The 13,031-nt window shown below is 40.9% G+C and overlaps 1 protein-coding gene across 9 annotated transcripts in view; it reads right to left on the bottom strand.

Moving 5' to 3' along the window:
- Positions 1-13,031, bottom strand: part of NFIA (nuclear factor I A) — a 574,225-nt gene that overhangs the window by 49,902 nt on the left and 511,292 nt on the right. For 8 of the 9 annotated variants that reach the window (XM_086717139.1, XM_086717140.1, XM_086717143.1 and 5 more), the window contains 2 exons: positions 9,349-9,527; positions 6,877-7,042 (listed from right to left, as the gene is read on the bottom strand). In XM_086717139.1, the coding sequence (XP_086573265.1) occupies positions 6,877-7,042; positions 9,349-9,527 (345 nt within the window). The remainder of the gene's footprint in view (positions 1-6,876; positions 7,043-9,348; positions 9,528-13,031) is intronic. The other variant, XM_086717138.1, reaches the window with a different exon arrangement.

Below are 13,031 nucleotides of genomic sequence, written 5' to 3'. Positions count from 1 at the left end.
AGGATTATTGTGAAAATTAAAAGAAGACAACACATACAAAAATACTTTTAAGGTGCGTGGCACATGAGTAAAAAGCTCAATACTTTGTTGTGCTGTGATTAATTTCAGATAAGCAGGCAGTTGTGGCTTAATAGCAACCAGAAATCATGTCATATTGCTCTGTAATTTGTACGAAGTATGTATGAGATAGTAGAAAGAGCATAGGAAGGCCTGCATTTGAGTCCAGTCCGGGTGACTACGGGAGTATGAGCTTGGGAAAGTAATATGCACTTTTTCTTTTTTTTTAAGTTTATTTATTTATTTTGAGAGAGACCAAGGCAGCACAAGTGGGGGAGGGGCAGAGAGAGAGAGAGAGAGAGAGAGAGAGAGAGAGAGAGATTGAGAATCCCAAGCACGCTCTACGGTGCTAGCACAGAGTCCAAGGCGGGGTGGAGGGGTGGGGCTCAAAATCATGAAATTGAGAGATTGTGACCTGAGCCGAAACCAAGAGTCAGATGCTTAGCTGACACCCGGGAGCCCCAGTAATCTGCACTTTTTAATCTCAGCTTCCTTGTCTATAAAATCCTGACCAACCAGGACTCTTAGGAAGACAGAACAAGATAACGTATTTGTGTACAGAGTGTTGCTAACCAAAAAGCATTGAACATACGTTAATTATTATACTGCAAAATTTCCATCCCCAACATAGATTATTGTTATATTCTTGGTTAACAGGTTCATACTCATTCGCATAATGAATGTATGTAAGATTCATTGTAGATATAAAAATAAATAATAAAGGAAACTTGTTATTGCATGCTTCTTCTTTAATAGAATTCTAGTTTTAAAAAAACCAAAAGTTCATGGCTAAGAAGGCATGGAGAAAAATGTTATGAGTCTTTTATGCATTCTTAAATTGAGTTTTTGGGTTCCTAATTAATTAAAAAAAAGAAAATATGCATGTTTTATCTTCCATCATAATCCAAAAGCATTTTTTTTCCCTGTTATAATTCTAGGCTATGATGCCAATCTGCAATTTCTTTTCTGGATAAGTCCATTTTTATAGTATGATCTTGGTACTAACCTATTATATAAAAATTGGATGTTACAATACAATTAAGAAAAAGAATACTGCATTTGGAATCATCATATCACAAATAGACCCAAATGTAATGAGACATTTCTCCTATTCTTCAACTGCTGTCCTCAAGACTCTGAGGACTATCCATTCAATGTATGGCATGTTTGAACAGGAATCCCTTCCCAATTAATGGATGATGCACATGGAAAAACTCAGTTAACTGCAAAGAGCTTTCATAGGTATCATGCTACTATATAATTTGTACCAACTGGTAAGATACCTAATAGACATGTCAAACATAATTTGGTCAAACCAAACTCTGGTCCCTACCCTTCACCCAGAATGACTCTTCCTGCAATGTTCCCCTCTCAGTTCATGGCAACTCCATCTTTCCAGTGGCCCAGGTAAAAAACCTAAGTCATTGTTGATTTCTCTCATTTTCCCCCCCTCAACCCAATATCTAAGGTGTCAGCAAATCCTATCAGCTCTCCCTTCAAATAATTCTCACCACACCTCCTGCCCCATGTTAATTCCTGGATTCTGCAACACGGTGCCACCTCCCCTCCCTGTTTTAGTTTTCTCTATTAGACCTTATGGTCCCTAAGTTACTAATTTACTTATACTTTGATTATTGTTTGTCCACAGGGAAGGAGACTGTTTTGTTCACTTTTGCATCCCTTGTGCCTAAAATAGCAGCTGCAGGTTGAAGACACTCATTATATTGATTAAAAAACAAACAAACAAACAGCCTCTTAACTGGTCTCCCTGCTTTAATTCTTGCCCCCTACAATCTATTTTCAACAAAGCCTTCAAAGCGTTTCTGTTAAAAACTAGGTAGTTATCACTTCTCTACTTCCTGTCTCGGTCAGAGTAAATGCCCAAGTCTTTACAAGGGCCTACAAGAGCCTACATTATTTACCTCACTCCCAGCTCCCAGACTCATCCACCTTACCTTTGACCTTGCCTTCTCCTACTTTTGCTTCCTCATTCTGTTCTCACCACCCTGGCCAGGTGTACTGGCTGTTCTTTCTGCTTGAAAAGCTCTTCCCCCTACAGCCTCATGGCTCATCTTCTCACTTCCTTCAGCTCTTTGCTCAAATGTCCCCTTCTCAGACAGGCCTTCTCTGCCCACCCTGACAGTCATCCCCTACCTCCACCACTCCTGACCCCTACGTATGCCGACAGACAACCGACTTACATCACCCTACCTTTTATACTCACTATTTTTATTGACTTTCTTCCCTTCTGTAATCTGAGCTCCACAAGATCAGGGAATTTTTCAAATCTCTTTCATTTCCTGCTCAATCCTAGCACCTAGAACACTACTTGGCAAATAGGTGATGGTCAATTACTATTTACTGAATGAACAAAAGAAGCAATGTTCTCTCAGTAGGTATCTAAACCCACCAAAGGTAGTTAGCGGGAACAGAACACATCCATTGTGAATGACTCTTACGGGTTATCCGTATTTGTTATGGTATCTGAAAAAGATCTGACACAGTAGTACATCAATCTTTCTCCAAATAACTGTTAACTCTACCCCCACGCCCCTGGTTTTGTTTGTTCTGTTTTGTTTTAGGGCACTAGTAAGGATTTCTCCCATTAAAATGTATTTATTTCATAGGCAAATTTTTTCCCAAATCTGCCTTACCCATGTTTTTCTGGCCACAGCTGCAAAGTTGAATATTTGATGCCAGAGGCAACTGATTAGGTTAAAATACATACTCTGCTTTAGGCTGGCATCCATTTGTATTTCATTATAAGATGATATTAAAAATTATGCCTTGGACTCTTAACTGTCTACAGCACAGCACATCTGTCACCCCAGTTTGTCCTGTCAATCTGCCTAAGAGAGTGGGTATAGCAGCCAGTGATACTCCCATTAGCAGATAAGGGAGTTTGAAGCCCAGAAAAGTTGGTAATATAGGAGACCCTTGGCATGATTTCCTACTTGTATTTTGAAAATTTTACCTTACTGGAAGTCATCTCAAACGCCAGGTAGAAAAGGCTGTCCTGGGTCATACAATTAGTGTTTTTGAAAAAAGCCTCAATTTCCAACATGCTATTGGGATCTCGAACATCTGTACTTAATACCTTGTCATGATATTTCTTCTTGCTAAAGTTGAGCTCTAATAAACTGGCAAAGATAAACAGGATCCAACCACCCTGTGATTTTAATTTCTAAGAAGGTACATAATTTATGAAACTATATTTTTTGCCCTAAATTTTTATTCAGTGGTAATCTAATTTTAGACATCCCCTCCCCCCACCAGGCTGGTTTCTGAAGAAAAGTGCTACCTTCCTCCTCAGATTTAAAATACCAGACTATTATCCCTACTAAATAGAAGTCACCCTCTCCAAAATCATCTTTAGCTAAGACTCTGTTCCTAGACCAAACTCCCTCCCACGTGCTCCTGTAGAACCCAAGCCTTTGTCCCAGCTTTGTCTCCTGGGAACTACCCATTTGCCAGCTGTCTCCTTCCACAGGATCCTACATTTCGGTAGAGCAAGGATTAACCATCTCTGTATCCCAAGCAGCTAACACAGTCCTTGGCACATGATAAGTGCTCGCTATATGAAGGCTGAATGAGTGAATGAAAGAAGGTAGTCATCAAGATGCATGCTGAGAGAGGGGGAAGCGATTTTACTCAGATATTTGTTCCCTTCTATATCTTTGTGGCTTCTTTCCCTCTGATCACTTTCTACTTTCTAGACTGTAGAGTTTAGAAGTAAAAACCAGACATGACTTGTCCTGCTCCTTTCTCTTAGGAAGACAGGGGCTGGTAGGCAACATGCAGCCATCTGGACCTCCGAGTTATCAGCTCTAAACGGGAGGGCAGACCCCACTTGGGAAGGCCTGTGGTGGTCAGACATTGCCAGCCACTAGAGATCGGTCTGTGTAACTCAGGGGTTCAGCATTAGGAAGCACCATTTGCTTACAGTTATCAACTAAATTCTTTGATAGTAGAAGCGATAGTCTGGTCTTCCTTATGATTTTTTCTTGTATTTTATTTACCAATTGGTTCAGAAATCAGGGCATGGAAGAGGAGTTTGTGCGTGTGCCTGTGGTGGCGGGGGGGGGGGGGGCGGGGAGGTGTTCCTTAAATGTCTTCCCAGTGTGGACCAGCGGGCTTTGAGATTTTTAATTGGAAAGGCTCCCCTATGCTATAAATTACATGTCCTCCAGCCTATCAACTGTCTTATCAATAAAGGAGAGGATGGTAAGGCAAGCTATTGCTGTGAAACAACACATTCTTGTGAATTCAGCAAACCCCAGAAAAGCCCAGAAGCAAGTCATGATGATAAAAGCCTTTCTATGCCACCAGTAGAACATTTTATTTTGCCTGCATTCCTAGAATCATATGGTTCAAAAGTATTAAATTACTTATATCAAACTTTTGGGCTCTCTCTCCTGATATCCTTTCCCCCCAAATCTTTAAACCCTGTTCTAATGGCCATGCAACCATATGAATTAGATCCGCCAGGACCCCATCCACGCTTCTTCACATAATGTTGAAGGAATACTTGAGGCTGGGCATGAGAAGATGACAGATACCTTCCTATACAAGCCATTTGATTTAATCCATGGCGTGGAATCCAGAAGTATGGACCCAAAGGCATCAGCCTGATTTCGGGTTGAGTAGCTATATGTGTCCTATAGACATACTTCATCCTTACCCAAGCCTGGAAACTGTACTAAGACTTTTGGCAGATAATAAAAGACCAACAATTCATTTCGCGGTGGCGCTCATCATGGCAGGTTTCACACAACCCTGCCAGGCAGGTATCATCACCCACATTCTACAGATGAGGAAACAGATTTGAAGAGACACACAGCCAGTAATTTAAAAGGTGGGGGGATTTGAGACCTTATCTTCCAGACTTCAGTAACTGCACATGGTATTCTGATTCTTCCACAGGGCCACAGGGGTCCCCTCCCATTACTGGAAAATGTACTGTGAATGCATGGGACACTGATAGTGGAGAGGAATATGTGTTTAAATGAAGAGGAAGAGTATTACTGGTAGGCTTTTAAAGGACTGTGTCATTGTCCCGTGCAGAGAGGGAGAGGGTGAACAGAAAAGTGGTACACGGAGGGATGTACGGGGCACAGTAATTATGTGACTACCAGTCTGTAGGCCGTTATCCCCCCGTGACTAGATTTAAATAGAGTTTGGGGATGGTGATTTCTCTAACTTGTCTGAAGACATTACGTTAATATACAATAAACAGGACACACCTATGAGCCTCTGCTTCTCAGAAGCTTATTTTCGAAGCTGAGCTTCCAAGATCTGTGGAACAGGCCTCGTTTGTTTCCTCTGTCACTAGACACTCTGGGTTTTCTTCTTTGTTGACAAGGGTTGAACCACCTCTTATCAAGGGAAGTCGGTCCCCACAAAATTGCCCCTGGGCCCCCAATCTTTTTGCTGTAATATCAGAATCCATATAAAATGCCACTCACTTCTACATGTGTTATCAGAATGAATAAATACTCAATAACCCAAAGTTCACCCTCAGACACATGTCCATGAGGAATTCCAGATTTTGGAATCAGGGTCCCCAGAATTAAATCCAGTGACATAGTGTCAACATAGGCTTATTTTTCCTCTCTGGCCCTTTCCCTCCTGCACCCAATATCATTAGGTCCCCCAAACTGAAAGTAAGGAACCTAGGAGGTCTAGAGTCATCCTTTGTTACACTCATTGCTGAGGTCTACAAAATATCCCTCCTCATGCTCCTGTCCATTCAACTTCTGCAACTGCTGCTCAAGTTCTCGATCTTAACATTTCTTTCCTGGTCTCCTCTCATGTTTTCCTCAATGGATTCCTTGCCTCCAGTCTCACCTTTGAAGACCTCCTTGGAGACCTGCTCTCCTTAGCATTAGTGTCACAATTCCTATCCTTTCTTACACTTTGATCCCTCAGTAAAGGCTTAAGGAGGTGCTCATCGCATCATCTGTCAAGGTTAGGTTGTCCATCCAACACCTCAGAACTCTGTCTCCGGCCATCACTCTTTTTTGACATCGTTCCAGGTACTAACAAAAGACAAATTCATGTGATCGAGCTATTCCTATCCCCTTGCCATCTTTAAAATATCAGGAACTATCCCTCTAATTCAGCAACTAATCATTCCTATCATCTAAAAAGGTTTTTATCATCTGATCACATGTTCCCATACTATTCAGAGAAGAGCCAAGAGTTTCTTTTCTTTTCCCATCCCATTATACTTTCTATCACCTCCCCCTGCCACACCTGACCATGCACCACAGTTATCAGCTCTGATCTTCTGCCAGGCTCTTGCTCTTGGTGAGTGGTCAAGGTACACACCTTTGAACTGTTACTTTGATTTAAACCTTTTTTTCCTGTGTGATGTATGAGGTGCACAGCTCATCAAATGCATTTCTCTTGGACTGTAAGTTGCTGGAAGGCAGGCCTACACAAAAGCAAAAGGAGCTTTTTGCTAATAAGAATGTATGCAAGTAGATGCTGTTTGATGATCTCTGTGTTTGAGAGCACTCACAGCTACTGAAATAATATGCAAAATTTAAGAGTCATATCTTGCTCTCAGTCTTGGGCATATAGTTGCACCATGTTATCTGCCCAAACACCCAGTCACTTCCACATCTGGTGTAGTTGACGGTACCCGAGAGCGGTGTTCGCTGTGATCTTGTCTCGGCCCTGCAAACCCACGCTACAACCGTCGCTGGGGATGAGTGCCTATCACTACAGCCTGTGCAGTTGGGACGAAACTTTAAATGAGGATTCAAGTACACAGAGCTTTATCAGTGACCGGCGCCTCATCTCAGCCGTACTTACTGGGTGAGGTCGGGGAGGCTGCACCTCCTTCTGTTGATGTGGTTGGAGGCTTTGTGTCTGGCACCGGCAGAGGCACAGGCCTGGCCATCGGTGGTGGCGGCGGCGGTGGCAACATTGGGGTGGGAAGGAATGGGTTGTGCACTTTGCCTTGGCTACTCCCGTTGGGCTGTGAGGGCGGGAACCAAACAAACACGCAGAAGGAAAAGAAGAAACACATACCGACCATTAGCGGCTTCTGCAAATGAAACATGCATTAGTCCATCTTTTTATGTAAAATTACGAAGTATTCTAGCTGCTTGAGTTCTTGCATAAGAGCATATGGATTAAAAAACTGTTGGGTTGTCCTTAAGGCATTCCGCAAAAGTGTAGTCTTAGGCACACATGCTCAACGTAGCCTCAACTTCTCTCTCGAATTACTTTGGCCTTCTTTACATCCTGCTTCCGTAAAACGACCTGCCAACTTGTGCTTGGAATGTTTCATTTCTGTATGAACTGCTACCTTCATCATCATTCCCACGAGTATTATTTATTTCATATGTAAGTGTTTTATAGGTTGTGGAATTATTCCGTCATGTCTATTTATACAGATACAATAAGGTTTCCCAAATATGCGTCGGAAATTAAAAATAATATTTTATTTTCACTCTTCAAAGTTGATATTATATAACATTTAATAAATATGTTAAGTGAACATGAAAAATTTCTTTCACATATTGTATAACATCAGGCACAGAAACTTTAGAATTGAGCTGTCAAAATTCTGCTAGGGAAAAATATCACTTCTAATTTTGATTTAAATTATATAAGCATATGCCATAAAAGTCATATTTATTTGGCTGCCTGATGTTAGAACAACCAAATAACAGCTCTTTAACAAAAGAAAGTTCCCCTCTGAAGAAAGCAATAAGATCCATTTTATTTTCAAGTTTTTCAAAATAGTCCCACGAATAGACCTGCCTTAAACCCTATAAAATATTGATCAAAACACAAAACCAGGAGTTTGATACTTATATACGATAATGTCATGACTATTTTTAAAAAGTTAGAAGTTTAAAAGTGAGATTCTTGATGCTGGTGGTCACTTCAGACTTTTCATGGTCTCTCAGGTGGCCTTTCTGACTCCAGACTTCAGTGATACTGTGCAACCAATAATAACACCTGGTATTTAGGCTATAGTCCCGAATCAAAATTCAGCTGAGGGGGATCCAGTTGTCCCAGGCTTTTGAGCGTAAGCTTAATAACTCTGCAGACGCAGCCTCAGTTAGACCCTCATCTACATTCTCTTATATGTTTGGTATTGTTCCTCAAAGATATCTTGTCTGACAATCAGAATGCTGTGCTTTCTTGCTAGCAAACTTGTCCGTGTGTTATTTCTGAGCGGGCTGAAAGTCCGTAAGTGAATGCTTTGGAATAAGCCAAGCAAATGAATACACAAGCAAAAAGAAAAAAGGCCCCATATTGATTTGTTGTCTAGACAGAAATGTATCTGCTAACACATCACCAGACATTAGTCAAAGCTGCCTGTTCTGTCTCAGATATGCAGAATCAGGTATTTCTGCACGGGAGGAAAATCAGTGACAGGGCCATGTGATATAATATTCTAAATTAGGCAATAATAATTACGGCTCATCTGCGGCTTCGTGTGCAGCTATTAGGAGAAAAGGAAAATCACATGTAGCTTTCTGCTGGTCATTATTTACTATTTATTATTATTATTATTATTATTATTATTATTATTATTGGCTTTGGGATGCAGCTATCCAATTGTAAACATTTAGTTCCATTTTGAAACAAAATTGTGATTTTTTTAAAATCACTTTTACATTTGGAATATTATTTCAAATCGTGATTATTTGGTTCCTTAGAGAAAAAACGAAAATATTCATTTGAAGCTGCCGAATACTGTTTAGCTTTATACAAAGATAAGTGGGAAAGATAACCTACTTGCAGAAATAACAAACCATAATAAACTGTACTTCGAGCATCTTGAGTTCAAGTACTGGTCAACTTGATCTAAAGTGTTAGAAGACTGTATTTTTAAAAAATATCAACTTAGCTGATCTGAAACATCTGTGCCCCCTTCATCCCCCTACCCCTCCCTTCCCCTCCAAATCATTATTTAAAATTATTTGGTCTTTCTATTTTGTTAACTGTGTGAGCTCGAGGGTTAGTGTGCGTGAGGTGGAATTATCAGCCCACAGACCTTAGAAGGTTATACAGTTCACCCTTGAGATGATTTATATCCATAAACTTGACAGTTGCGAACTTAACACAAACACTTTTTAAACCCTGGCCAATCACTCTTAGAGCAAGTTAACTTTCCCACAATCTAGAATAAATATGACATTTGCCTGCAGTCCATCAGCACAACATTAGAGCACAATGTCACATGGTCATAAGGTCTCCCCTTGTTATTTTTACATTCGGTTAATATTTCTAAAGAAATTGGAAAAAAAAAGGAGGTCTCCTTACATTGAGGAACCCCACCTGTCCAGCCTGCTGACCAGCATCAGGGCAGACAAGTTGGACAAACTCTTTCAGCGTCTCCTGAGGGTGATAGCGGATGGCTGGGTGAGAGAAGTAAGGTCCAGGCTGCTGGATAATGGGCGACGTCGGAAAATGAAGAGTCGACGGTGTTGCATGCGGGCTTGCTGTAGGAAAAGAAAGCGTCAGAGTCACGAAGAGACAGACCCGCTCTGCCACAGCTCCTAAGCCCGGTCCAGCTTCCTTTTTCTTTCTTTCCTGACCCAACTCATACCACTGCTCATGTGGCTGAATTTAACACTGGGTACGTCTGATAGATTTTCTTCCTCAAGGCTCTAAGACAAACATGGAGGTTAGATTAGGGTAGAGTTTCAGGCTGTCTTTCCATTTTCAGTGGACATGAGTTATAAAGGCATTAATAATCCTTGGTGAAGCTGAAGATTATTCATTACCTTAAGAGCCTTTTTAATGAAGCAAGCAATAAAAAATGTATTTGGTAGATTAGACCTGATTTAACTGACATTACATATGACAAATTCTAGTTTGCACATATGGATCCTCTTTCATGCTGAGCTAACCCATAGACAATAATTCATTGTTAAAGCTCTTATACCCCTTTCAAGGAAATTTCTAGGGACTAATACAGGATGAAATTTTTTTGAAGTATGTAGTAAATGATCACTTAATGAACCTGTGTAATTTGGATGCCTCACTTTACATGGAAGGTTCACGTGGCCTTTTTTTTTTCTTTTTCTTTTCTCTCTCTCTCTCTCTCTCTCTCTCTTTTTTTTTTTTTTTTTTGGCCAATTCAAAGCCAAAGTCAGAAATGCATAAATGTTAGACAGGGGAACCCACAGGCTGAGTGGGCAGTGACCCCTGCTGAACTGTGGGCCCTTTGCCCATAAAAATTGATACAAGATCTCAGACAACTCTTACTCCTTTTTACTTGAGCCCTGCTAAATTTTATTTGTACAAGAAGATTACATTAGATTAAAAAACTTATGTGAACCGCTTGATAATGTTCCTGAGAGAACTTCTGCCCTTGAATTCGAAGGGTGATTGATAGAATCTGCTGGAGAATAAGAGCAGCACACAGGGAGGGTCGGAGATACTCAAACCAAGGGACGCCAAAGCAGCAGCTTTCCTCAGGGAGGGCCAGAGAAACAGCCCCCAAATAAAAGCAGGGGAGAGTGTTTATCCTGCCTTACTCTTTGCAATTTAAGTCTTCAAACTCTGGGAGTCCCTGCAGAGGCCAAACAAAGGGATGCCCCAATGTCTGGGGAATAAGATTTTCCTAATACCGAGAGGGACTCATAGAAGTGTGGAACAAACGAAGCAAGACAGGCCACACTTTCTTCCACTACCCCATACGCATGGCTGAAGACTGTAAAAATCATACATTGCCATTGACCACTGGCCATGGGTTCTTTGTTCTTTACTGGGATGTCTTTAGTATTGGGGTGCTTTGTAATAATTGAAATGGCTAAGGACTTGGGGGTTCAGAATAGCATCTGTAGCTTGCAAAGAGTGCAAATGGGGGTTTGGAGTAGAAGCGATGGTCTTAATCCACGTCTTGCAGATGATCTGAGGGGACCCTTCATTCATGCAACCTTTAATCTATCCCATAAACACTGATGGGGCTGCTACTATGGGCATGGGATACAGCAGGGTGTCAGCACACAAAGTTTCATCTTCAGTCATGCAATTGAGGGCATCTTGAACATAGCCTATTGAAACTAGAATTCCTGTGATCTTCTACCCTTTATATGTGCTCTTCTTCCAGTCTTTCCCATCTGAGTAAATAGCTATTTCTAGTTACTTGTTCACTGTCAGATCCCCAGAACATTGTCTGGCCCTCCATAAATACTAATTGAACGTACAACCAGCGATTGCATACAAGAGTGGTACAGAAACCAAGAACCATACAGATAGACTTAAAACTTTGGTTTTTTCCCCACCTGGAAAAAAAGCCTAGTAAAACTTAGGACTTCCCAAAATAAATGATAAATCTGGTGATGCATTATTGCCTCTGAGCTTAAACCCACAGGCTAAAACGTTAAATGGCTCTGGTCATCTCTTACTTTGCCAATTGTGCTTTAAAGAGCCAAAGGAGTTTTGTCTCACCTAACCATACCATCTGATATGGTATGGTTGTCTCTACTGGTAGCGAGAAGATGTGACCCAGCATCACATCTGGCCAAATAGTTTCTAGTCAGGGGCAGAATGTAGTATTTTCCAAACAAGGCTGGGAACGTAGTAAGCACAAAAAAATGATAGGCTCGGTTTCTGCAGCACGTCAAACACAAACGTGGGAACTTCGTTGTCAAGAGTCCCGGGGAAGCAGACCTTAATGATAAAGCGGCAATGCTTCAGGTGCTCGAAGGAAAGTGATAAATGATTGTTCAATTATGAAATTGTAGTGGCCAACAGAGAATGCTGCCCAAGGCAAAAAATCACTTGAGTAAATACCAGGTGGGTAAAAGTTAAAGAAACTTGACAGAGGGAATCATTCAACTCATCTTGGGATCCCTCCATTAATGTTAATAAACATCCCTGCCCTTTTTGTTGTTGTTAAATACGTAAGAGAACATCGTTAGCAACTTAAATTTAGATCTTAGTTTACTGTATTTTCTTAAAACAATTTCCCTTGTGGCCCCGGGTTTAATAGAAACCTAAGAACACATGGTACTACATGAAATTAATTCTACAATGACTGACTTATAAGGAGCAATTAATTCTTTTTTTTTTTTTTTTTTTTTAAATTTTTTTTTTTCAACGATTATTTATTTTTGGGACAGAGAGAGACAGAGCATGAACGGGGGAGGGGCAGAGAGAGAGAGGGAGACACAGAATCGGAAACAGGCTCCAGGCTCTGAGCCATCAGCCCAGAGCCCGACGCGGGGCTCGAACTCCCGGACCGCGAGATCGTGACCTGGCTGAAGTCGGACGCTTAACCGACTGCGCCACCCAGGCGCCCCAAGGACCAATTAATTCTTAATTAGCACCAGGAAATCATTTAACCTGTAGTTTCAAATTAGGCAATTGCTGAGTCTGCATTTCAGAGGGTTATCCTTCACAACCCTTACTTTCTCATGCCTTGGACCTTCTGGTTCAGCCATTAGTTCACTGTGAAACTGAGTATAAATCATTCAAGATCCTGAGCTTTAATTTCTTCAAACAGAAAATAGTTGTGTTATAGACATCGCACAGTTCTGTTAAATATTATTAAATACATGCTATTTCTTTAGATAAACTGCTAGTATTACTCTTACTGGATGAGACCCTTGCTCTTCTGTTCTCTAAAGCTCAGCCTTCAGCAACATCTAAATTTGTATTTTCTTCTCTCCTATTTCTTGTCTTCTCTCCTTTCTCTTGGATTAGATGTTTTCAGTGTGCCTATATGTTTATGTCTAAGTAGTCTCAAATCATTTTAGCAAGTGTCATTGGGGTTAAACCAATCAATCGCCAAATTAGTGAAATTCATTAAAGGTACATTGAGATCTTCCGGTCAGGGATCCTACAGAGAGAAAGAAACTACCATTATGAATCTGGTGTGGTGCTAACGTAATGCACAAAGAATGATAAAAGTCCAGATTTTTGACAGAGGAAAACATCTCTTATGGACGTATGTGTGTGTGTGTGTGTGTGTGTGAGTAGTTGACACAATAAAA

This window comes from Puma concolor, chromosome C1, assembly GCF_028749965.1.
Source record: "Puma concolor isolate L17-30 chromosome C1, mPumCon1.1.hap2, whole genome shotgun sequence".
Lineage (NCBI taxonomy): Eukaryota > Metazoa > Chordata > Mammalia > Carnivora > Felidae > Puma > Puma concolor.
Note: the sequence above shows the minus strand (reverse complement) of the source record. Positions and strands in the feature narration are given on the sequence as shown.